The sequence below is a fragment of the Akebia trifoliata genome, chromosome 9, assembly GCF_017979445.1.
Source record: "Akebia trifoliata isolate Shusen 1 chromosome 9, ASM1797944v1, whole genome shotgun sequence".
Lineage (NCBI taxonomy): Eukaryota > Viridiplantae > Streptophyta > Magnoliopsida > Ranunculales > Lardizabalaceae > Akebia > Akebia trifoliata.
Genome location: NC_141383.1, coordinates 2,234,917 through 2,261,277, shown reverse-complemented (window position 1 = coordinate 2,261,277; position 26,361 = coordinate 2,234,917). Strand labels below are relative to the sequence as shown.

Here is a 26,361-nt window from a genome sequence, read left to right as displayed (position 1 = left end):
TAATATAAGATTTTCTTTTAACTTAAACGCAGATTTTGCGAGATTCAATCTCGTCCGTTCAATGCCGTTATATCCAACGCTGTAAAAAAGTTTGCCAATCCGTCTGCCAATCCGTTAGCCAGCGAACGGGACCCTATATATATATATATGTCTTCTCGTTGAAACCGTCTCTAGAGAGAGTATTAATTCCAAGCCTAGCTGTTTTTTTTTTTTGATAAGTTATATTGCCACACCAACTTTTACTTACAACCCACCAGTTCAATTTAAATTACACTTTGCCTGTGAATTGGTATGTTATGGTTAAAAGTTGTGTGTTAATAGTAGTTCCACTTTATTTTAATGAAACACCCACACCATGAAATTATATGGGTTGTCTCACTGGTGTGTTGGCTCAAACTGGAGGTCTTAAGTTCAAATCCCCCCCACTTAAGAGTCATGTCTAAGGATTTATCGCATAAATTACCTTTGCTCAAAAATATAATAAAAATAAATAAATAACTTCGATCCAAGGAATTGGTCGTCCCCACAATCTTTCTGTGTGGGGGCTGGCAAATCCTAGTCTCATTGGGGGCAGAGCGAGTGGGCAATCCCCCCACCCCCACCCCAACCCCACTTAACATTTTGAATTTCAAAATCACCCCTCATATTAATGATTATTTGAGATACCACGTGTTTTCAAGCTGGTAAGATGCCCGTCCTCCTTAATTCTTTGGGTGATTTAAACACTCCTTTCTTTTGGTGAATATTTGAGATAGATCGGTCATATATTTTTAAATTGATAACTTATCCCATTTGACCTCGTTGCCCACTCCTCAATTTTTCTACCCCTCAAAAAGTTTTGGTGAATATTTGAGATAGTTCTATCTATGCAACTGATGACATATCCTATAGCCCCTCAATTTTTTGGATGACTTAGACACCCCTCAATATTTTGGTGAATATTTGAGATATTTTTATGTTTTTTAATTGGTGACATGTCCCTTTAACCTTCTTTTTTAGATTAACAAAATTAACTTAGATACCCCATTTTCATAATTTTTCTTCGTAAAATCAATCATCATCAAGTTTTTCAATCTCTATAGAAAAATAATTTTAATATACTTAATCCATCAAAAAAATTAAAATTTTCTATCCAGAAATATCATCATCTTTAACTTATTTAAATATTAATATTTTCAAATCTTAAGTAGATTAATCTTATGTTAAAGATTGGGGTAAAAAAATTTACTCTAAAAATTGAAGATTTTTTATTTTGGCAAAATCAAAGGATTTTTTTTTATTTCAGATTAAATAATAGGGTAAAATTTTTACCCAAAACATAGAAGATTATTGATTTTGGGAAGAGAAATAAAAGGGTTTTTGGTTGAGAGTAATATGGTCATTTGCATTAATCTACTAGAGAGACCAAGGTCAAGGGGACTGGGACTTGTATGCAGTTTGGTGTATATTTCTAAACCAACGACATTACCCCCTTGACTTAGGTCTTCTTTCATAAATTAATAAGACTTGTATGCATTTTGGTTTATATTTTCTAAACCTACGACATTACCCCCTTGACTGTACGTATTTTGGTATATATTTTCTTAACCAACAACATTACCTCGTTGACATAGGCCTTCTTTCATAGATTAATGAGACTTGTACGCATTTTGGTATATATTTTCTAAACCAAGGACATTACCCCCTTGACTCAGGCCTTCTTTCATAGATTAATGAGACTTGTACGCATTTTGGTGTATATTTTCTAAACCAACGACATTACCCTCTTGACTTGGACCTTCTTTCATAGATTAATGAGAAATATCTTAAATGCCCTTTTCTCAATCTCTAACCAAACAACAGAATTTTCTCTCCCCAAAACCAATCATCTTCAAGCTCTTAATATATTTTTTCCCCCCTAAAAGAAAATCCTGTCTCTACCCCTGCACAGTCACGAACGATATTGAGATGACTCACATTCAAACATTTTTCAAAATCGTGCTGGTCAGACCACTAGTTTGATCCGATTTCAAAAGACCAATGTATTCCTTCAACAATTCTATTGAATTTGGACAACAACCAACATGATTTTCTTTTTCATGCTTTGACAACTCTTTCTTAAGTTAGTGTTAAAAGTGTTATTTCCTCATTTATTCTTTTAATTAGATAGTGAGATATAATTAATTGTGGTCATATCTTTAGTTGATGTGTTATACATAATTTTAATTATTGATTTGTTAAAATAAAAAATTTAATATGGCCAAATAAGTTCTCATATATATATATATATGGGAAGGGATCAGTAGACAAAATCTGAGACCAACATCCATACAAAATATCAAGGTCGTTGGATCACGATAAATCGAACGGCGCAGATCGGATTGAGAATTTGTAAACCCACGTGTGATTTAAATCACTTAAAATTTTTAAAAATTATAAACACCTCCCCGAACAATCACTAAACTCATATCAGATCTCTCTCTTCTCCTCTCTTCTCTCATCTCTTTCTCCTCAAACCCTAACCATCTCTCTCTCTCTCAATGTTCACTCTCGACGACGCAGATCAGGCGCAGATTAGGCGGAAAAAAAATCATATTTCAGCTTCTCCTCGTTTTGCCTTTTGTAACTCATACCCTAACGCTAAACGCAGATCAGATTTCTCTCATCTCTTCTCCTCCACTCACTACCGTTCCAACCATTGCGACGAAGAAGACGGAGACTTTGGCGAAGTTCATCTCAGACTTTGATTTCATCTGCGACACTATTGACTTCAACGACAACGACGGACAAAAAATTGATACATGTTCTTGCAGGGGGATACACCACCTCGAGTTTTTTTTTTATGACTGTGAAATGGATGTTGAACCCCTGTTATCTTTAATTATATTGTGCAAAAGGTAAGCTTTACGATTTTCTTAATGCAGATTTGGTTGGCTTAGATTATTCCTCAGAATTGATACCTGTTCTTGTTATTATTCCTGTTCTACTGTATGAGTTTTCACCTCTTTTTCATGATGGTCTAAAATCAGTCAACACCCTCTTCGTGCACGGTTAGTTATTGCACTTTTCTAAATCAATACCTACCTCATCGACAATTTTTTTTTTCTTTTTTTTTTGCTGTATTTTCAACATTAACAGAGACTCGTATCTTATGTTGGTGTTCTAAGAAGCATGAATAGAGCATTTATTCAGTTATGTTGAGTACCTTTTGTTGTTGTGAACTTTGTCAATTAAGCTAAGAAGGAAATTAAGAGAATGCTAACCTTCAATCATCTTTGTTATGCTTGGAAGTTATACCTATTCAATTCATTAACCCCACGTGTGAAAGGAGTTTCTCTGTGTTGCACATGGTCTGTTATTTGCATTTTAATTTTATTATTAGTTATGTTCTCAAATATTTTTTCCCCCTCTGGAATGGAAACAGGGTCTAGAGTGTTGGATCAAAGGCGTTTGTATTATATGGAGTTATCTTTGTTTGAGGAAATACTGATTCGAGTTATTTTTATGTCTCAGTGGTAAAAATCATAAAAATGTAATGATAGTGTTGACGGGACATTTTTGGACAGTTCAATTGAGACTCGGTTGAATTGGTTTCAGTGTTGGCCAAGTTGGATACTGAACCTGAATTTCTTAGTTTTATATCTCATTATCGCCTGTTTTTTCATCTGTATTGGTGGTCCATTCCATTGTTAATGGATATTCTCCACTGTATTGATGTGGTTGGGATTATTAATAGTAGGATAGAGTACCCTCTTCTAGGAATCCTAATCATTCATTATTGGTGTTTCTGTTTTGGTTTCAATTTATTTTATCTGATTCCGATTGTTGTGTTCGTATGAGTCTTGATTTCCAATTAATTGAGTTGAATTCTAGCCCAATTAACTACTCATCTCCTAATTCTACTTCTAGAAGCCATATTTTGTGTGTGAAATTTAGTGGAGTCATCATACGTGATTATTTCGAAGAAGAAAAATGCGTTTTGAATATTTCAGACAATTCTTTTGCTTTTATTCCAGATTATGTTTCAGACAATTCTTTTGCTTATTATTGATAAGGATCTTGCCTTACGGAAGAAGAAGATTATAGTTTCATGAATGTAAATAAAAGTTTGGGAGTTATTTGGAAACTAGAAGATTAACAGTGTACCTTCATCATTCAAACGACAATTCAGGAAGGAGCTCCCCCTCTTGTATAAATATCTTCAAGAAGCTCCCACTAACATGGTAAGTAGTGTTTTTCAATTTCTAGAAACTCGATAAATGCTGCTGCAAATTCATTTGGTACATCTGTTAAATGTGTTGAATCATATAACAAGGTTGTAAAATTGGGAACAACTCACAACAATGAAGGAAAATATATTTTTGTTAGAGTGAGTTTTTTCTGCTTTTGATCTTTTTGTGGTATGTATATAGTTGTGTTGAATTCAGTATGTTAAGTTTGCTTATGTGAGCATTAGACTTTCATCGTTGGTCCCCACCAGGAAGAGGTTTGTGTTTTGTTGACAACCGCCACAAACTAGTCTCGACTTCTTAGCATGGATCTGAACTCAGTGAAGAGAGAGTTGAATAGCGAAACAAGATTCATGTTGCCAACCTCAGTAGTTGGGATAGAAAATGGATGATGATGATGATGTTTCATGTATTTGTTCAATTTTTTTTTTTTTTTTTACTGTCAAATGTTTAATTATATTATAACCCATTTTTCAAAATTTTGATATATCTAAGAAGGATTCACATTGAAAAACAATTCAATCAATTTCTCACTTTATTATACAAAATATGTTTGCTGGAAAGATGTGATTCATTGGATGTGGCCACTTTTCACAAAAGATTGGGGATCATGGAGAAGTGATTTGAATCTAAGCCCTTTCCCTTTCATGGTTGGTACCTCTGATTAACAAGGAATTGAATTAACTTATCTAATTCAAATGGTATTACTTAATTATTTATGCGTTTCTTAGATTGTAGGCTACAATTATTTATATTTTTTGCTTTAGTAATTTCAAGAAGTGCGTAGCTGCTGTTGTTGGTTCAAATACAAAAGTTACTTATCTATTGAACACAGGATCCAGTGACAGATCTTCCCATGTTGCACTATTGGACTCACTCCCCTCTGCAGTTGTTATTCTTTTTAAGGTTATACCCTTATCAAGGAGTTATCAATGACGACTACAACACAGTAAACACTTAGCTGGCCATGGTAAGTGTGGATAGATCCTCTGATCAAGTATATGGACCCTTTTGGCAAATATAATCAGCGTGCAGTTTTACAATTCTCACACTGACAGTTTGTTTCTCCGATAAACATTGACACTGGTGCATCTTTCCTTATCAATTTCTTAGATCTACAAGCAGGCACTTCTACTGGCCTACAAATTGAAGTTGGAGATGATGATGATGAGCCGCCTATGAATGAAAATGATGATGATGATTTAGATGATGTGGATGAAGGAGAGGAGTAGAACACACAGCATTTAGTTCTAGCTTAGTTTGAGAAGGTAAACTGTTCTTATGCATACTGAGGGTAAGATTAATAGGGTTCCACCATCAATGAACTGTACAAAAGACATGCTAAAAATAGTTTTTAACTCTCATTAATCTTATTATTTGGCAGAGTATGTTCATGGATACAAAGTTAAATTCGATGCAGCATTCGATTGCAACTCTGGAGAAACTATGCAAAAGATATCACTTCAATAAGGATAAGAATCCTTTAATTTTGTCCAGCTGACCATGGTTCGATTTTGAGTATATGAGTGGTTTGATATTTCTAAGGTTATTCTTTGTTTATTTCCCATACTATTTTGTATGATATTGTTCTGAGTATCATATAGAAAGAGAAAGATTTATCAAGGATTAGTCAATGAAGGTTTGCGTTCAAACTCATATGAGCCTTCGTTCTTATCTATTTGCCTTGTACCGAGTTTGAACATATACAGTAGATTAACTTAACTGGTTTCCACGTTCTAGATTATAATAGTTTCATCAATCATAATTGCAGTAAATGAATGTGGCATTTGGTTCAGATTATTGGATTTTGATTTTTGATTATCAGAATCAGATTAACAAAACTGAGTTCTAATTTAAGGTCTGGTCCGTCTGGAAATACTCCTCATTCTGTTTATAACCTATTTCTACAGTTATGATAAGAAATGTTGTATACTATTGGGGAAAAAAATCACATTTGAGGGGGGAAAATGCAATAAATAGGTTCTTGAATCATGAGAAAATGGGTCCCCTCAAGCTTTTGATTGTGGGAGTATCACATTTATAATCTGAACCAAGTGTATCATGGATTCTTGATTAGGAATTTGGTCAAGAATTGGATTCTAGAATTTAAACCAAATGTGCTTGAAGAGCTGGGATATACTCGAAGGACTTAGGTTGGGTTTATTGCTCGTTTATTCCAGTGCCAAGTGCGTTGAAAGCTAATGAAATGTATGAGTAAAAAAGTTAAGAAAGATAAAATTAGAAATAAATGCATTCATCAATATGTAGTAATATATTCTAATAGGCTATAGAAGATCTACCCCTTTCATTTGAACCACTTAGAGTAAGGATTTGGAATCCTTACTTTTCCTATTCTCCCTTGGAGACAATCAAATGGGTATAAAGGGTCAAGAAGTATTTCAATTGGAAAAAATAAATAAAAAATCTACTCTAGAAACAACTTCAATAACAAGATGGCCAATCTTATCTCTCTAACAAATTCAGCCCTTTTTTTTCTATTATATAAATCACAAAAAATCCAACCAAATGTAAAATATACAGGAGTTTTGATTGGCTAAAACACACCATTACCACAACAGTTATGAGACAACAAAAGAAGGTAAAAAAAAACACTACACAAAAAACAAGGAACCTCCCATCTATGATTTGCACGAACACCACTGGGAAATAATTAGCCTCTAAAACACTAAGTTTGTAGACTCTTGGACACCCATGAACACTCGACACTGGGATTCCCAATGCTTCTTTGCCTGTTGAATCCACTCTACCCTTTCTGTTTGAAGCCGCTACTCCCAATACTCATGATAGCTGTTGAAAGATACACAGGTTATTGAAACGCTAATTGGATTAAATTTAAAGCAATATAACATAGAAGGGATAATCTTCATAATGTGACCTAATAATGATGCCCAAATCTCTAGCCATCAAGACATACCTTCGACTTAAGAGAAGGTTAAATTCCTCCAAATGCACAACGCCTTCATATACTCCAGCCTAAAATTCATGTCATATGCTTCATCAAACAAATAGTTATTTACAGTGTTTTTAAAAGGTGAAAGCCTAAAGCAACATGTTGGCAACTTTAATAATTATTTTGATTAAAAAAATTATTTTTAATAATTATTAAATATATTTAACGAATAATAGCTGAAAATAAGTATATGGGGCAGGGTAGCTTTATACCACCACAAGTGGGAGGCATATCAGACACCAATCGAGAAGAAATTTATATCACCAGACACCAATGTTTACTTGTCAGCATAGAGGGCATTTTGCTTTAGGATTTGCTACCTTCAATCCATCCACAATGGTCACTGATGCAGCAGAGCAAACACACATGTAGCAGAAGATATGTCCACAAGTGAGAGAGACTGGATCAAATACTGTATCCTGTTACAATTAAATTAAATGGATTTGGTCAATTTTGGTCTCTATAACAGCAAACTTGACAAACCCGTATCGAAGTATCCTACTTGAAGACATTAACATATATTAGAAGTGACCGTCTAGTACTGCTTAATGGTACAAATGGTCCAAGCAAGGAGATCTCATATATGAGAATTTCAACCCAATTGGGAGATCGTAACCATCCACTCCATAGACCATACACATGGCCTGCTTGACAAAGTTCTCCTAGGAAGCAAAACCAAATTCACAAACTCACCAAGCATATAGAACAAGTCAATTCGATATCGAGCTTGATGGAATCGAAGAGGGCACAGGAGAGTGAAGGTTTGTCATCCTCCAATGTGAGTGAGCAGCCCTCAAACAACCCCGAGACTGTTCTTCCTGCCGCCTTGGTTTCCCTCAAATTAATGTGGAACTGAAGGATCTCGATATGCATACTTTGAGCTTGAGATTTGAAGGCCTACCCTTGTTTAGAGTAATTGATCTGAAGTGAGACAAAAGTGAGCATAAATATACAATTACCATGACAAAATCGCCCTCAATGCTTTGGTCATCTCCAAATATCTTTTCCATTGCAATCAAACATTCCCGTCTGTGTTCTCTTGTAATAATCTACTTCTATAAAGAAAATGAGAAATCTGCGGAGTCTAATCCGATAAAAGAACACTGTTAGTAATCTAATAAAACCATTTTTACATGATTAGACGACAATGGGTGTCTTCCAATACGAGTTTTTCAACAACATCGCATGGGTACCTAGACACCAACAAATTTAGCTATAAATTTCCAAACCAGATACCCAAAGACCCAATTAACAACAATTTGATCTAGTCCACTCCAATTCCCATCAAACCCATCAAAGAAATTCATTGTAGCCATTGTATGTGTAAAGGACTTCAGAAATAGATTCAGAGATAGCTTGGCATATTGTAAGCTAGGGAATAAAACATGGACTATTTACTATCATGTTGGAGGATACCATGAATTAATTGAAGATATTATCTTAGGAGATGAGTAGTTAATTGGGCTAGAATTAAACTCAATTAATTGGAAATCAAGACTCATACGAACACAACAATCAGAATCAGATAAAATAAATTGAAACCAAAACAGAAACACCAATAATGAATGATTAGGATTCCTAGAGGAGGGTACTCTATCCTACTATTAATAATCCCAACCACATCAATACAGTGGAGAATATCCATTAACAATGGAATGGACCACCAATACAGATGAAAAAAAGGCGATAATGAGATATAAATACAAAATATGTGGAAACCAAGAAATTCAGGTTCAGTATCCAACTTGGCCAACACTGAAACCAATTCAACCGAGTCTCAATTGAACTGTCCAAAAATGTCCCGTCAACACTATCATTACATTTTTATGATTTTTACCACTGAGACATAAAAATAACTCGAATCAGTATTTCCTCAAACAAAGATAACTCCATATAATACAAACGCCTTTGATCCAACACTCTAGACCCTGTTTCCATTCCAGAGGGGGAAAAATATTTGAGAACATAACTAATAATAAAATTAAAATGCAAATAACAGACCATGTGCAACACAGAGAAACTCCTTTCACACGTGGGGTTAATGAATTGAATAGGTATAACTTCCAAGCATAACAAAGATGATTGAAGGTTAGCATTCTCTTAATTTCCTTCTTAGCTTAATTGACAAAGTTCACAACAACAAAAGGTACTCAACATAACTGAATAAATGCTCTATTCATGCTTCTTAGAACACCAACATAAGATACGAGTCTCTGTTAATGTTGAAAATACGGCAAAAAAAAAAAAAAAAAAAAATGTCGATGAGGCAGGTATTGATTTAGAAAAGTGCAATAACTAACCGTGCACGAAGAGGGTGTTGACTGATTTTAGACCATCATGAAAAAGAGGTGAAAACTCATACAGTAAAACAGGAATAATAACAAGAACAGGTATCAATTCTGAGGAATAATCTATAAGCCAACCAAATCTGCATTAAGAAAATCGTAAAGCTTACCTTTTGCACAATATAATTAAAGATAACAGGGGTTCAACATCCATTTCACAGTCATAAAAACAAACTCGAGGTGGTGTATCCCCCTGCAAGAACATGTATCAATTTTTTGTCCGTCGTTGTCGTTGAAGTCAATAGTGTCGCAGATGAAATCAAAGTCTGAGATGAACTTCGCCAAAGTCTCCGTCTTCTTCGTCGCAATGGTTGGAACGGTAGTGAGTCGAGGAGAAGAGATGAGAGAAATCTGATCTGCGTTTAGCGTTAGGGTTTGAGTTACAAAAGGCAAAACGAGGAGAAGCTGAAATATGATTTTTTTTCCGCCTAATCTGTGCCTGATCTACGTCGTCGAGAGTGAACGTTGAGAGAGAGAGAGAGAGAGAGAGAGAGATGGTTAGGGTTTGAGGAGAAAGAGATGAGAGAAGAGAGGAGAAGAGAGAGATCTGATATGAGTTTAGTGATTGTTCGGGGAGGTGTTTATAATTTCTAAAAATTTTAAGTGATTTAAATCACACGTGGGTTTACAAATTCTCAATCCGATCTGCGCCGTTCGATTTATCGTGATCCAACGACCACGATATTTTGTATGGATGTTGGTCTCAGATTTTGTCTACTGATCCCTTCCCTATATATATATATATATATATATATATATATATATATATATAAATGTTTTTTTTTTAATTTAATAATAAAATGATACAAGTAAGATTAATTGTTTTAATGATATGTGGATGCAGCCTGTGGAACAAGTGGAGCACTTTACACATTGATCAACTTTGTTACTGGTTGTGTTTGTTGTGCTTGCTTCTACTCATGCTTCTATCGATCAAAATTGAGGCAGCAGTATCACTTGAAGGAGACTCCTTGTAACGATTGCCTTGTTCACTGTTTTTGCGAGTATTGCGCCTTATGTCAGGAGTATAGAGAGCTCAAAACCTGAGGATTCGACATGTCTCTGGGTATGTATTTATGTATGATAGCATAGGGGTGTTTTACCAAAACGTTTATTTATTTATTTTTTAAAATAATCAGTAGTTATTTTTTAAAAATACTTATCAAAAGGGTTTTATATCCATTTTGGTCTTTATTTATTTTTACCCAAAAAAAATGGTATCTATTTTAATTTACCTTTATATCCTTTTATTTTAAAATGAATAGAAATGATTTTATTTGTCAAGAGAGCTTATAACACACCAATTTTTTTACTTATAAGACATCAATCTAATGTAAAGGACTTTACTTTTAGAAAGAATGGTGCGTTGTAAGGAAAAGTTGATGAGCCTATAGAATCTTTTCAAAAGGTTTCTAGTTGGCTAAATTTTCCTTTATCCCTTAATTTCGACATGAAGTAAATCCGAAATATAATATAGTTCTAGCGTTTTTCATAATTTTTTTGCAAAAAAACATAATCTTTTATCAGAAGGGTTCACAAGAAAGTTAAAAGGTAAGGTAAAAAAACACTATGTGATGGGTATAAAGACTTTTTTGATAAAAGATAAAAAAAAAAAATACTATGATTTTTTTTTTTAAATGTTATTTTTCTAAAATCTTTTTTATCGGTAATTTGATCATGTAGGATGGCATGGTAATATGGAAAAACAAACTCAGGGAGTGATGATGACTCATGTTCTTCGTCAAGATATGAACCGTTAAGATTGAACGATCGAAACTATGATGTGGAGTTGTGTTCATGTGATATGCTGATGGTACTAAATGTTCTTAAGTTTTACAACCTCTGTATAATTTAATATGAGTGTGGTTATTTATTTGTAATAAAAATACATTGAAAATGCATAAATTAGTATAACTTTATTTCTCTCTTATATCTCTCATATTCTTTCTTAATAGCTTCGACTAATATATCATGTTTGTCAGTAGCTAAGAGTATCACTAGATTGGATTCAGATTGGACTGGCATAAAATTGGTACAAATCAGATAGAAAAACTTGTAAGACCACCCAAACTTGTATTTTTAAGTTTGGATATAATCAAATATAATGTGCATTGTTTTGGTTCTTGATATGAAAAATGAATATTTTTTAGTCAATCCAATTCAATTTAATAAAATATATAATAATATACATCATAAATTCATACAAATAGTTACATATTTCAAATACATTATTGGGCCAAGTCCTTAATAGAATCCTAGTCTTTGATTCGAACTAGTAGTTAACAGATTAAAATGGATCTAATTTTGGGTATGATCCGTTTCAATGACCATCTCAATAAGTAGCCAACTAATCCAATATTATATAATAAAACACAATGATGAATCTCACTTCAATTATAATTGTGAGTATAAACGCTCACTCCAAGTAGGGTTCATATTATCGGATTTTTATTGTACTCTCATTATTTTTTCAATAATATCCTTATAATTTTACAATCTTTTCTTTTTTTTATCCCATTTTTCTGTAATACTTTTTTAATTTTATTATTTTTTCTTTTTTACCTTTTTAATTTCTAAGAGGATGCTCGTGTCTAATATAATAAAATGACAGAAACACCCCTCTCCTTCACAATCTTATCCCCCAACCGTATGGTCCAGTTGGTGAGAATTGTATGCCATCACATCAAATGTCAAGTGGGCTTCCACCCAGGGGCGGAACCAGGATTTTCTTGTAGTGGGGGCAAACTATAATTAGTTGTATAGTTGAAGAACTTGAATGGAGGGAGGTGAGGGTGTGGGGGCAAATGGGGAGAGAGGTGAGGGAGTGGGGACAAATGGGACATGTAATTAGTTGAAAATATAGGAGTGTCTCAAAGTTCTGTGGGGGCAATTGCCCCCACCAGCTCCGCCCCTGCTTCCACCCTTTTATCAAGGGAATCTCTGAACCGTCCTCCCCTAGAGATCTAACAACTCCAAGGAAACCTTACTTTGTGAACTTTTGTTACTCACCAAACCTTACTTTATCAAGTTTGTTATTGAGTAAACCTTGGATTGGAGATCCACGCGTAAAATTCAAATTTATGCCATTAATTTGCTACTTGACATATCTTGGATTGGATTCTAACTAAATCAATTATTGGCATCCAAAAATATGACCTGATGTCATAGGCTTATAAAGTACAAAATTCTAAGAAATTTAAAAAATTATTCGAAAAAAAAAAAAATGTTAATTTTCACTATTGCATTTTAATTTTAAATTTGGGAGTTCGATAACCATTCATTTCAACACCTACGATTAAGTTCAAAAAGGTTTTTTTTCTAAAATATTTTCTTTTGAATCTGAGTTTTTTCATGAAACCTGGAAGTCTGTTGTTTAGGATCTTAATTTGATAACACATGTGGGCCCCAAGATTCTTAGTAAGATTTGAAATCTTACTAAATTAGTTACGGTAGCATGATTCATCAAATATCCTTTGCTCAACTAACAAACAAGATAAGGTAAGGGAGTTTTTGTAATAAAATTGCAACAGATAGGTCTGCCCAATAAATTACTTGGTGCCAAACACTATATATATATATATGGGTAGCGTTCAATGGCTAACTTTTTGGCAAAACATTTTTCAAAACATGAGTTAGAAGTAGGCATGAAAGCCCAATTTTACTCAAATTTGTTTGATCATTTTTTTACTTAAAGATCTCATCTTAACTATTGATCTATCTAATCGTTAGAATTAATCTCTGTTGACCGTTTGGATTTCCCAACATTCAAAAACGGATTAATATAGGCCCAAACGCCTCTCTCTGTAATTCATTAAACCATTCAGCTTCTTTATACCATTTGGGCTTTAACTATTATAAAAGAGGAGTATGCCCAAGAGTTCTGTATTTAGAAATACAGGCTGCAAACATAAACTTTTGATATCCCTCTCTTTTGTTCTTCTAATTCTCACTGCTTGTACACCGACCGATTTGACCAAGTTCATAAAATGTTGGTTATTTCCGAGTGCACGGTTAATAGACTTGTGACTATTGAATCTTGAAAATTGATCATCTGAGATCGACTGCACTGTGGCTTCTCCGTGCCTCAATCACTCAATGTGATAAGTTCATTCCAACTATTCTTATTGTATGATTTTGTAGACACCCCATTTTTGCATCCGCCTAATTAATCAAGTCGTCGACCCGATCGCAAAGGTTCCCAATGATAAATGTCTATTCCAATACTTTATTTTGTTACCAGATATGTTTTAGAAATACGGATGAGGTATCTCGAACTGACAAAACTTAGAAACCACGCTACGCTAGGAAAATACGACCCCATAAACATAGAAATCATCACTTTGCAAACCAAAAAGAAGCTTCACGATAAAAATCACTAAAAATGATTAAATTACCAAAATACCCCTAACCTCAAAACAACCCCAGAGCCTACGTTACGCTTAGGAAAACTCTCTCGAACACATAAAATAACAAATTGAAACCAAATAAATCATTTCACCAATTTTAACAGAATTTGACAAAATTACGAAAATGCCCCTCATAAAGTTCACAATAATTTCACATAAAAATTTTCATAAATGACACAAACCAACATTCTCATTGAATTCCTTATGAAAAACCGATTCTAAAACATCCTAGAACATTAAAAACCGACTTGAAACGTGAAAAGTCCTCTCCGGGGGCAAAACGGTAATTTCACAATTTTCATAATTAAAAAATTCGAAATTAATAAATAAAACATTAATATGTAAAGTGAAACATTAATGAAATTAATTCAAAATTTTGAACCTCAAAAATCGATTAATTGGACTCTCAGGCAAAATTGTTGAGGGTTCGTGGGATATTTCTTTAAGGACCCCTCCATTTGGGTGTCCAAAGAATTAAAGATATTTTAGAGGGGGGTTCTCCAAAAATTAAAAGTAAATCAAGCAAGACTGAAGTCAAGGTATTAAAGTCAATCAAGTGAGATTAAAGTCAAAATTAAAGTCAATTAAGCAAGACAAAAGTCAAGATATTAAAAGTCAATCAATTAAGACTAAAGTCAAAACCCTAATCTAAACTAATCGAGTCAATCTCATAAGACTAAGGTCAAAACCCTAAATCAAAACCCTAATCTAAACTAATCAAGTCAATCTCATAAGACTAAGGTCAAAACCCTAAATCCAAACCCTAATCTAAAACTAATCAAGTCAATCTCATAAGACTAAAGTCAAAACCCTAAAACCCTAAAGACCAAGTCAAAACCCTAATTGAAACCCTAAAAGAAACCCTAATCAAACCCTAAATGCTTCTAAAAACTTTATAAATAGGAGCCTCCACACCCTATTTTCGTATTAAAGAAAAAACCCTAGGAAAAGTAGGTAAAGAAGCCTCCATAGCCTCCCCAAAACCCTAATTTTAGAACCCCAACTCCTTCCCTAACACCCCTACTCCGATTTTAGCCTAAAAAACACCCAAAAACCTCTCAAAAACTTTCAAAAATCCACAACAAATTCGAAGTACCCAGATCCAAGAAGGAAATACCTTACCTCGGAGATCAGGAATCAGATCCGGAGATAGAACGAAGTAAGGAATACGGTACAAGGAGCCATTCTTACCAGATCTGAGGGAATAACACTTTTGCAGATCAAAGGTAAATTTTTTTTATTTTTTTTAATATAGGTTTATCATTAGCAATGTAGATCTATTTGGGATAAGTAGAGACCGGCATTGGCCGGGTGGGGTTGGTGCCTAACACCTTCCAACCCCGTAACATGATCCCCGGATTCAGATTTCTATGGTAGATTAGTTCTTTTTATCCATTGTAGGGTCAATTTGGTTCCTAGACCGTAATAACTAGGTGGCGACTCCCAAACCTCAAGGGTCAAAAGCGGATCCGCGCACCCATTGTTTTGAAAATGGGCGATTAAAAAATCAAATTTAAAATCAACACTCAAATAAAAAGAATTTTCTTAAAATACTTTTTTTTTTTTAAGTTCTTAGACTTTCACCCTCCATAAGTACGTGACATTGAATCACTCTTAAATGTCACGTGACGAGGTCAATGACTCGTAGTAAAAAGAAAATCTTACTAAGCTAGTAAGACTAGCTCATTCAAAAAAAAAAAAAAAAAGTTAACAAATTGTGTGAAATTGTTAAAGCAAAGCATTACCTCAATTGAATCCTTAGTGCATCACGTGATGTGTTATTGATAGAATTTCTCCATATTTTCATGTGGTAATTTTTCAAGTAAAATTTTGTCATATCACACTTTTGTTGATATTTGGAAGTTGGGTCATGATGTTCAACTTAATTGAACTATTTTACTCTCATTTGACATGGCACATTTTCTTAATGCATCATTTACCATGATATATGCATATTTGATCATGATCAGTTCTTCCTTCGTCGTTTGATGCTATTGATTTAATATGTTATGCTGGCTCTCGTCATATGCATTTATTCAATCTTTGATAATTCGATTGGTATGATCTATTGATTTTTGGATACTTGATGCTTGAATATATGTTGTGTTTTGATCAAGCCGATGGGCCCATTTGTTTGAAAAAGGCCCCGGGTACACCCCACCCTGTTTTGCACACACCACATGCACGTTTACTGTTTTACTCACTTACACATCCCATTTAGCCAACGTGGCACTAGTGCGTGGCCCGGTCTCTTCGGAGATGCGACGTCATTCATGAAACCCACAACTCCAGTCACATACCTTAGGGTATATCAAACTGGGGGCATCGATGCCATCTGATCAGGTGATTCTGAAAAGTATATTGATGCACCCAGGCTGGAGCGACCTGAGCCTTTGACCTATTGTAAGCCACACAGTCACATGTCCCGATTGCCAACGTAGTACTAGTACGTGGTCGGTCCCCTCGTGGGATGCCAAACCATTTATGAAAGCTACAACTCTTGACTCGTACCCGTAGGTATAAAAGGTAATCTAAGTATATCAATTGCACTTCTTGGTCAAAATCGGTGCCTAAGCAAGATTTTGCCCCGCTGTACCCTACTGTACGAGGGGGATAGACTACGTCTATTCTAGACGAGAGGTATTTAAGTGGGCCCTTGCTCAGCATTGTGCGCCACCTCTCAACTGGAGATCAAACTGGCTGTTTTTGGCTTCAGAGAAGTGAATTGAGGTTTTAGATTATCACCTATACGGTATATCAAACCAAGTCACCACGTATCGAAAGGTATATAGGTGTGCTTAGGCAAGGGTGGCCAGATAAAAATGCATTGCACGTAGTAAGCTTAGAGTCTAGAAACCTTCCTAGTAGGTCACGACTCGAACTTATCGTGGGTGTTCCCGGGTGGTTCATTGAATGGAATCTTATGAGACTTTGTGATTGATATAGATGTATGTGAATGATGAGATCAGAATGCATGTGAATGATGAAATGAATGTATGTGAATGATGAGATCAGAGTGTATGATTGTCCTCAAGGATAAAAAATGTTATTTTTGAAAATCAAAATGAGTGCACCGACCCAATAAAAAATCCATCTCTTACAAATGACCCAGCCCAACTCGATCCAACAATCCTGATGGACCGGGACATTTAAATCGAAATAGAAATCAAATTTTCAAAGAAGAAAAATGGTTTACGAAGGGAAAGTATTTTCTAGAAAAAGTATTTTCCAAAATAAGTGTTTTCCAGAAAAAGTGTTATAATGTTTTCTAAGAAAAAAGTGTTTTCTAGAAAATATTTTCCATAAGAACAAGATTTTCCAAATAAAAATTATTTTTCAGAAAAAAAATGTTTTTCAGAAGAAAATGTTTATCAAAAGAAAAGAAAATGAAGGAAAATTGCATGAAAAATTATTGAAATATGTTTGAAGTTGTTATTCAATGAAAACATTATTTGTCAATATTTTTCAAGAGTGCAGTAAAATTATTTTTCTTCTGAATAATCATTAAATGGATGAACTTTTTAATGGATTGGTGCACAGAATTCAATAAAATCTCAGGATTCATTTAAAATGTTATCAAGGGGGTGACACTGAAATTGGTTAAATTCACCTTCAAAGAGGTTAAGGGTTATCATTGTATCTAAATCGTCTATCGTCTAGCTAGAGTTGTAAATCCGGTCAGTTAGAGTAAACGTCAATATCAAGTCAACAGTCAGAAATGACCTCAAAATTTCTCAATATCATCCAGTTGTTCTTTGAAAATCATAGTGCTTCAATCCTACCGGTTGTAAGCAATGTCTCAGTTCTCATCAAGCCCGTTTTGGGTAGTCTTGAGTTTTCATGAGTCATTTGGGTTAACTCGAGTCCTTTTTCCTAGCAAGGTCATGTCCTCCTTAGATTGAGTCTACTCTTTCTTATTGAGTCAAGTTAGTTCGTTGAGTCTATAGAGGTGTTTATCGCCCCTTCTGAATTTGATTGGATAAAGGAAATTTTTGAATACCTCGAGCGCATTAACGAGTTAATTCCTCTAATAAGGAACCCCCTCCTGAGCAAGAAGATAAGAGTCGGGCTCAAGAAAACAAAGGTCATTGACCTCGGAAGAAAAATAAATTCCTAAAGAGATTCAAATAGAAACCATCTTATCTCTAGAGGAACACAAGGGGATAATGAATTGACTCAGAAATTTCAAAAGACTTGTTCGTGTGATCATATGAGGGTATGCTAGGTACAAGTTAGGGTGTTATTCAACATGGAATGGATACTCGTCTATATCAATGGAATCAAAGAAGATGTTATAAAAATGTATCAGTGCTATCCTCACTACATCTTGAGTTTCAAATCATATATTATCAGTCGATATGGGAGTACCTTTTGAACTAATCTCTGATAATGGGTCGTGCTTCAAAGCATAAATCATTACTCTATGTTTAAAGTTGAAGATCCGGCAGCACAAATCATCCCCCTACCGTTCTCAGATCAATGGAACGGTTGAAGCAGTCAGTAACAGTCTCAAGACTATCATCAGGAAAATGTGACAATCACATCGAGATTGGTTAGAAAAATTATCATTCACGCTATGGACATATCGAACTTCAATTCGATCCTCTAGTGAAGTTACTCCCTACTCCTTAGTGTATGGCATGGAAACAGTCTTGCCAGTTGAAATGGAAATTTCGTCTCTCAGGGTCTTGTCAGAAAATCATTTGTTAGAAACAGATTGGGTTCGTCAGCAGTATGAAGAATTAAACTTGATCAAAGAAAACGAGTTAAAGCCCTGTACCATGTGCAAGCTTATCTAAGAAGAGTCACCAGTGCATTTGACAAGAAGGTCAAAGCTCATCATTTACAAGTCAAAGATTTAACTATCAGACTTCAAAGAAAATTGAACACTCCTCCTCGATTATAGGAGAAAGTCTAAATTGGAAAAATTCATTCATTAAGGAAATACTGTCTGGAAAAGTCGTCAGACTTTAAGATCATGATAGAGGTGAACTACCAGAACCAACCAACCTTGACCAGATCAAGTGGTACTACATTTAAGGAGGTCATCTTTGACCGAATCAATTCTCCTATTATCCAGTTCAATATATCCTTTCTCAACCCCTTTGCAACCTTTTTCAAAAAGAAAAATTATGCCTTTTTCTTTCTTAGCCCGATCACCTAACCTAGGGGAGGGAAGATTCGAACTACGTTTTGGTCTGATCCCAAAATTTTGGGGTACGTAGGCAACCTGAGAAGTCACTTCAGGCCCGATCACATCAAAATAAAAAAATCTAGTTCCCCACACAATAAAAAAATTAAGAAAAAAATTCAAAAGAAAAAGAAATCCAAAATGGGGAAGAAAATTTAAGGTAAAAGAAAACAATTGAAAAGGAAATGCCACACAAGGGGCATTTGGGTTTTTGAGCCTCAAAATTTCTTTCTTTTTATACCCAGTCCTAAGCCTACCCATGAAAGTCCTCCTAAGTACCGTGCGAAAAGTCAAGGAAGATAGCAAAGCATGATCAGGCAGCAACTCCAGAAGTTCAGAGACAAAAAAATATATATATATAAAAAGATAAAAAATGATGAAGCCTGCTAAGTTGAAAACCCGAAAAGGGCGACTTAGGCAAAAATTAAGGCCAGCTCGCAAGGTTGAAAATCTAAAAGAACAACTTTGGCAACAATTAGAGCAAAGAAAAAAAAGAAGAGCTCGCTAGATCGAAAACCTGAAAAGGCGATCTAGGCAAAAGTTAGAGCAAGCTCGCTAGATTGAAAATCTGAAAAGGCGATCTAGGCAAAAGTTAGAGCAACAAAGAAAAACAAAAGAAAATCCCAAGCTGAGAACAGTTCGAGCTGAAACATCAGAAATCCGAATAATCAAGTTCAATACTCAGCTTAAACCTGGCATAAATTCAGAAGCCACAAGTATCTTGTCTACGATCGATCTGAAAATTCTTACTTCCCCAAGTGAACCAATGGAGAGAATGGTGAATTCTATGATGAGTCTCAAAAGGAAACATTTTGTTCTCTTGAGCCTGACTGAAAATCTTTAATAAAATTAATCAAAATTAAAAGTTGGATCTTTATTGCGCTTGTGGTAATCAAATATTTCAAACCTTCATACAAGGGGCATTTTTTTCTTTTTCCTCTAGATATGTAATTTTCCCCCTTATACTAGGGGCATTTTTTAATGATGTGTTCAATGCCATGTTTATTGTCAAACTATGGATATTTTGTTCTTGGAGCAATGTTAATCCTAAAAACCTCAAACTTAAGGTTACCTTCTTGATAACAGTTCTTCAAAAAACTCTTGAGGTTCAAAAGAAATAAAAACTCAGGTTTTAAATTCATAAAATTTTTGGATAAATCCTTGAGGTTCAAACAAAAGCACTTCGGATCTCACATTTGACTATGTCCAGAAATCAACTAATATGGTATTCCCAGATCCAATCATTCCTGGATTCGATCATTTCTCTTCCAGATTCAGTATCTTCCAGATTTATTCAATTCACTCTAATCAGTCTTTTCCAAATTCATTCTTTTTTTCCCAAAAGTCCTTCATTCCTTTGTCAATTTTGCTCAGTTGCCGCCAAGGGTTAACTTGGATTTTGCTCAGTTGCCGCCAAGGGTTATCTTGGATTTTGCTCAGCTTCCGCCAAGGGTTAACTTGGATTTTGCTCAGTTGCCGCCAAGGGTTATCTTGGATTTTGCTCAGTTTCCGCCAAGGGTTATCTTGGATTTTGTTCAGTTGCTGAAAGCGCCCTCGATCCGCGGGGTGCGCGGATCCGCTTTTGACCCTTGAGGTTTGGGAGTCGCCACCTAGTTATTACGGTCTAGGAACCGATCAATGACTCTAAACAGATAAAAACTAATCTAAAACCAAAAAAACTGAATTCGGGGATCATGTTACGGGATTGGAAGGTGTTAGGCACCAACCCCGCCCGGCCAAAGCCGGTCTCTACTAAATTCCCAAGTAAATTACATTGCTAAAACCTAGATAAAAATAATAAAAATAAAAATTTACCTTTCCGATAGCAAGGACTTTGTTCCCTCAGATCTAACAAAAAGAGCTCCTTGTACCGTGCTCCCTTGCTTCGTTCTGTCTCCGGATTTGACTTCGGATCTCCTAGACCGAGGTATCTCCTTGCTTTTGGATCTGAACTCTTCAAGTTTGTTACGGATTTGGGGGTGTTTTTGGAGGGCTTTTAGGCGTTTTCTAGACTAAAATTGAAGGGGGGATGTTAGGTAAGGAGTTGGGGCTCCAAAACTAGGGTTTATAGGGGGCTATGGGGGCTTCTAGACCTACTTATCTTAGGGTTTATTATTTGATACGAAAATAGGGTGTGAGCACCTCTATTTATAGATGTTTTTAGGGGTTGATTTGGATAGAGTTAGTGTTTAATTAGAGATCTTTTAATTAGAGTTGTGTTTTAGTTTGACTTGTTTTAGGTAGAATTGTGTTTTAATTAGAATTGTTTTAGGTAGAATTGTGTTTTAATTCAAATTGTTTTAAGTAGAATTATTTTAAGTTAGAACTCTATTAGATAGAGTTATTATTTAATTAGAATTCTATTATGACTTTTGGTCTTATTTGATTGACTTTTAATGTTTTGACTTTAGTCTTAATTGATTGACTTTTAATATCTTGACTTCAGTCTTGCTTAATTGACTTTAATTTTGACTTTAGTCTCACTTGATTGACTTTAATACATTGACTTCAGTCTTGCTTGATTTACTTTTAATTTTGGAGAACCCCTCCTCTAAAATATTTTTAATTCTTTGGACCCCCAAATGGAGGGGTCCTTAAAGAAATATCCCACGAACCCTCAACAATTTTGCCTGAGAGTCCGATTAATCGATTTTTTAGGTTCAAAATTTTAAATTAATTTCATTAATGTTTAAATTTAATTATTTAATATTTTATTTATTAATTTCGGAATTTTTTATCATTAAAATTGTGAAATTACCGCTTTGCCCCCGAAGAGGACTTTTCACGTTTCAAGTCGGTTTTTAATGTTCTAGGATGTTTTAGAATCGGTTTTTCGTAAGGAATTCAATGGAAATGTTGGTTTGTATCCTTTATGAAAATTTTTATGTGAAATGATTATGAACTTTATGAGGGGCATTTTCGTAATTTTGTCAAATTCTGTTAAAATTGGTGAAATGATCTATTTGGTTCCGATTTGTTATTTTATGTGTTCGAGAGAGTTTTCCTAAGCGTAACGTAGGCTCTAGGGTTATTTTGATGTCAGGGGTATTTTGGTAATTTGATCAATTTTTAGTGATTTTTATCGTGAAGCTTCTTTTTGATTTGCAAAGTGATGATTTCTATGTTTCTGGGGTTGTGTTTTCCTAGCGTAGCGTGGTTTCTAAGGTTTTGTCAGTTCGAGATACCTCATCCGGATTTCTGAAACATATCTGGTAACAAAATAAAGCAATAGAATACACATCCATCATTGGGAATCATTGCAATCGGGTTGACGAGTTGATTAATCAGGCGGATGCAAAAATGGGGTATCTACAGTTGCCGCCAAGGATTATCTTGGATTTTGCTCAGTTTCCGCCAAGGGTTATCTTGGATTTTGCTCAGTTGCCGCCAAGGGTTATCTTGGATTTTGCTCAGTTACCGCCAAGGGTTATCTTGGATTTTGCTCAGATACCGCCAAGGGTTTTCTTGGAATTATGCTCAGATGCCACCGAGGGTTTTCTCGAAACTATGATCAGATGCCGCCAAGGGTTTTCTTGGAATTATGCTCAGATACCGCCGAGGGTTTTCTCGGAATTATGCTCAGATACCGCCAAGGGTTTTCTTGGATTTTGCTCAGATACCGCCGAGGGTTTTCTCAGAATTATGCTCAAATACCGCCAAGGGTTTTCTTGGAATTATGCTCAGATGCTGCCGAGGGTTTTCTCGGAACTATGCTCAGATACCGCCAAGGGTTTTCTCGGAATTATGCTCAAGTGCCGCCAAGGGTTTTCTTGGAATTATGCTTAGATGCCGCCGAGGGTTTTCTCGGAACTATGCTCAGATGCCGCCAAGGGTTTTCTTGGAATTATGCTTAGATACCGCCGAGGATTTTCTCGGAATTATGCTCAGATACCGCCGAGGGTTTTCTCGGAATTATGCTCAGATACCGCCAAGGGTTTTCTCGGAATTATGCTCAGATGCCGCCGAGGGTTTTCTCGGAACTATGCTCAGATGCCGCCAAGGGTTTTCTTGGAATTATGCTCAGATACCGCCGAGGGCTTTCTCGGAATTATGCTCAGATACCGCCAAGGGTTTTCTTGGAATTATGCTCAGATGCCGCCGAGGGTTTTCTCGGAATTATGCTCAGATGCCGCCAAGGATTTTCTTGGAATTATGCTCAGATGCCGCCGAGGGTTTTCTCGGAATTATGCTCAGATACCATCAAGGGTTTTCTTGGAATTATGCTCAGATGCCGCCCAGGGTTTTCTCGGAACTATGCTCAGATGCCGCCAAGGGTTTTCTTGGAATTATGCTCAGATGCCGCCGAAGGTTTTCTCGGAACTATGCTCAGATGCCGCCAAGGTTTTCTTGGAATTATGCTTAGATACCGCCAAGGGTTTTCTTGGAATTATGCTCAGATGCCGCCGAGGGTTTTCTCGGAACTATGCTCAGATGCCGCCAAGGTTTTCTTGGAATTATGTTCAGATGCCGCCGAGGGTTTTCTCGGAACTATGCTCAGACGCCGCCAAGGGTTTTCTTGGAATTATGCTCAGATGCCGCCGAGGGTTTTCTCGGAACTATGCTCAGACGCCGCCAAGGGTTTTCTTGGAATTATGCTCAGACGCCGCCGAGGGTTTTCTCGGAACTATGCTCAGACGCCGCCTAGGGTTTTCTTGGAATTATGCTCAGACGCCGCCGAGGGTTTTCTCGGAACTATGCTCAGACGCCGCCAAGGGTTTTCTTGGAATTATGCTCAGATGCCGCCGAGGGTTTTCTCGGGACTATGCTCAGTTACCGCCGAGGGTTTTCTCGGAATTATGCTCAGATGCCGCCAAGGGTTTTCTTGGAATTATGCTCAGTTTATATTTACTTCATGCTCAGATTTGACTCATTTCCAACTCAAACTCTTTGCAATCTATCTAATATTTTGAGTCCACACACTTGCACAGTTGTTATATCAGTCAAGGAGAATTTTTTTAAAATTCAAGGATCTGACACTACCAGTGAGAGCTCGCGCTCAAGGACTTGACATTTTTCTAGTTCGGGGAGAGTTTTACGCTCAATGATCCGAATACCCCGACGAATTGCTAAATCAGGCTGCAAAATGAACTGTCACTAGCTTTGGCATTCGGATATTGCACTATCTATCAAGATAGATTTGCTATCTAGTTTGCTTCAACCCTCTGCCAAAGAGGGGCATCTGTAGACACCCCATTTTTGCATCCGCCTGATTAATCAAGTCGTCGACCCGATCGCAAAGGTTCCCAATGATGGATGTCTATTCCAATACTTTATTTTGTTACCAGATATGTTTTAGAAATACGGATGAGGTATCTCGAACTGACAAAACTTAGAAACCACGCTACGCTAGGAAAATACGACCCCAGAAACATAGAAATCATCACTTTGCAAACCAAAAAGAAGCTTCACGATAAAAATCACTAAAAATGATTAAATTACCAAAATACCCCTAACCTCAAAACAACCCAGAGCCTACATTACGCTTAGGAAAACTCTCTCGAACACATAAAAAACAAATCGGAATCAAATAAATCATTTCACCAATTTTAACAGAATTTGACAAAATTACGAAAATGCCCCTCATAAAGTTCACAATAATTTCACATAAAAATTTTCATAAATGACACAACCAACATTGTCATTGAATTCCTTATGAAAAACCGATTCTAAAACATCCTAGAACATTAAAAACCGACTTGAAACGTGAAAAGTCCTCTCCGGGGGCAAAACGGTAATTCACAATTTTCATAATTAAAAAATTCGAAATTAATAAATAAAACATTAATATGTAAAGTGAAACATTAATGAAATTAATTCAAAATTTTGAACCTCAAAAATCGATTAATTGGACTCTCAGGCAAAATTGTTGAGGGTTCGTGGGATATTTCTTTAAGGACCCCTCCATTTGGGTGTCCAAAGAATTAAAGATATTTTAGAGGGGGGTTCTCCAAAAATTAAAAGTAAATCAAGCAAGACTGAAGTCAAGGTATTAAAGTCAATCAAGTGAGACTGAAGTCAAAATTAAAGTCAATTAAGCAAGACAAAAGTCAAGATATTAAAAGTCAATCAATTAAGACTAAAGTCAAAACCCTAATCTAAACTAATCGAGTCAATCTCATAAGACTAAGGTCAAAACCCTAAATCAAAACCCTAATCTAAACTAATCAAGTCAATCTCATAAGACTAAGGTCAAAACCCTAAATCCAAACCCTAATCTAAAACTAATCAAGTCAATCTCATAAGACTAAAATCAAAACCCTAAAACCCTAAAGACCAAGTCAAAACCCTAATTGAAACCCTAAAAGAAACCCTAATCAAACCCTAAATGCTTCTAAAAACTTTATAAATAGGAGCCTCCACACCCTATTTTCGTATCAAAGAAAAAACCCTAGGAAAAGTAGGTAAAGAAGCCTCCATAGCCTCCCCAAAACCCTAATTTTAGAGCCCCAACTCCTTCCCTAACACCCCTACTCGATTTTAGCCTAAAAAACACCCAAAAACCTCTCAAAAACTTTCAAAAATCCACAACAAATTCGAAGTACCCAGATCCAAGAAGAGAAAATACCTTACCTCGGAGATCAGGAATCAGATCCGGAGATAGAACGAAGTAAGGAATACGGTACAAGGAGCCATTCTCACCAGATCTGAGGGAATAACACTTTTGCAGATCAAAGGTAATTTTTTTTATTTTTTTTAATCTAGGTTTATCATTAGCAATGTAGATCTATTTGGGATAAGTAGAGACCGGCATTGGCCGGGGGGGTTGGTGCCTAACACCTTCCAACCCCGTAACATGATCCCCGGATTCAGATTTCTATGGTAGATTAGTTCTTTTTATCCATTGTAGGGTCAATTTGGTTCCTAGACCGTAATAACTAGGTGGCGACTCCCAAACCTCAAGGGTCAAAAGCGGATCCGCGCACCCTGTGGATCGAGGGCGCTTTCAGATTTATATAATATTTTTCTAATTCAAATTTATACATTAGATTCAAGACTTCTCACCAAAATTTTATTCAACAAAGTTTCTTAATAAGATGACCCATGCATGTAGATTAATTACATCATATATTAGCTCAATGTTCAAATAATATATTCTATTATGAAATTGTTCATCACAACATTATGGTGGTGAAAAGTTCCTACATGTACTCTTCCATATTGACAATCCGCACCATAATGTGTTGCATGACTGCCCTTTTTTTTATTTTTTATAATACTTAAATTTTCCTTATGATTTGGA

The 26,361-nt window shown here is 35.6% G+C and overlaps 1 protein-coding gene and 1 long non-coding RNA gene across 7 annotated transcripts; one reads left to right on the top strand and one right to left on the bottom strand.

The window, feature by feature from the left end:
- Positions 1-2,469: 2,469 nt before the first annotated feature.
- Positions 2,470-6,207, top strand: LOC147394039 (uncharacterized). Of its 4 annotated transcripts, none has more exons than XR_015181351.1 (4): positions 2,470-4,858; positions 5,044-5,178; positions 5,322-5,502; positions 5,593-6,205. It is a non-coding gene; the product is annotated as an uncharacterized LOC147394039 (long non-coding RNA). The 4 variants fall into 4 exon arrangements; XR_015181349.1 differs by having other exon boundaries at positions 2,471-4,858; positions 4,976-5,178; positions 5,593-6,204; XR_015181350.1 differs by having other exon boundaries at positions 2,472-5,178; positions 5,322-5,476; positions 5,593-6,207.
- A 378-nt stretch (positions 6,208-6,585) lies between these two features.
- LOC147394038 (E3 ubiquitin-protein ligase NLA-like) lies at positions 6,586-10,041 on the bottom strand. 3 transcript variants are annotated; one of them, XM_086453447.1, is made up of 5 exons: positions 9,635-10,041; positions 7,873-8,100; positions 7,500-7,598; positions 7,144-7,202; positions 6,603-7,016 (listed from the first exon to the last, which is right to left on the bottom strand). In XM_086453447.1, the coding sequence occupies exons 2-5, from the start codon at positions 8,050-8,052 to the stop codon at positions 6,995-6,997; spliced, it is 360 nt and encodes a 119-aa protein (XP_086309573.1). In that variant the 5' UTR covers positions 8,053-8,100; positions 9,635-10,041; the 3' UTR covers positions 6,603-6,994. The 3 variants fall into 3 exon arrangements, 2 of the variants coding, with proteins under 2 accessions (XP_086309573.1, XP_086309572.1); XM_086453446.1 differs by having other exon boundaries at positions 6,605-7,016; positions 7,873-8,263; XR_015181347.1 differs by lacking the exon at positions 9,635-10,041 and having other exon boundaries at positions 6,586-7,016; positions 7,392-7,598; positions 7,873-9,612.
- Positions 10,042-26,361: the final 16,320 nt, after the last annotated feature.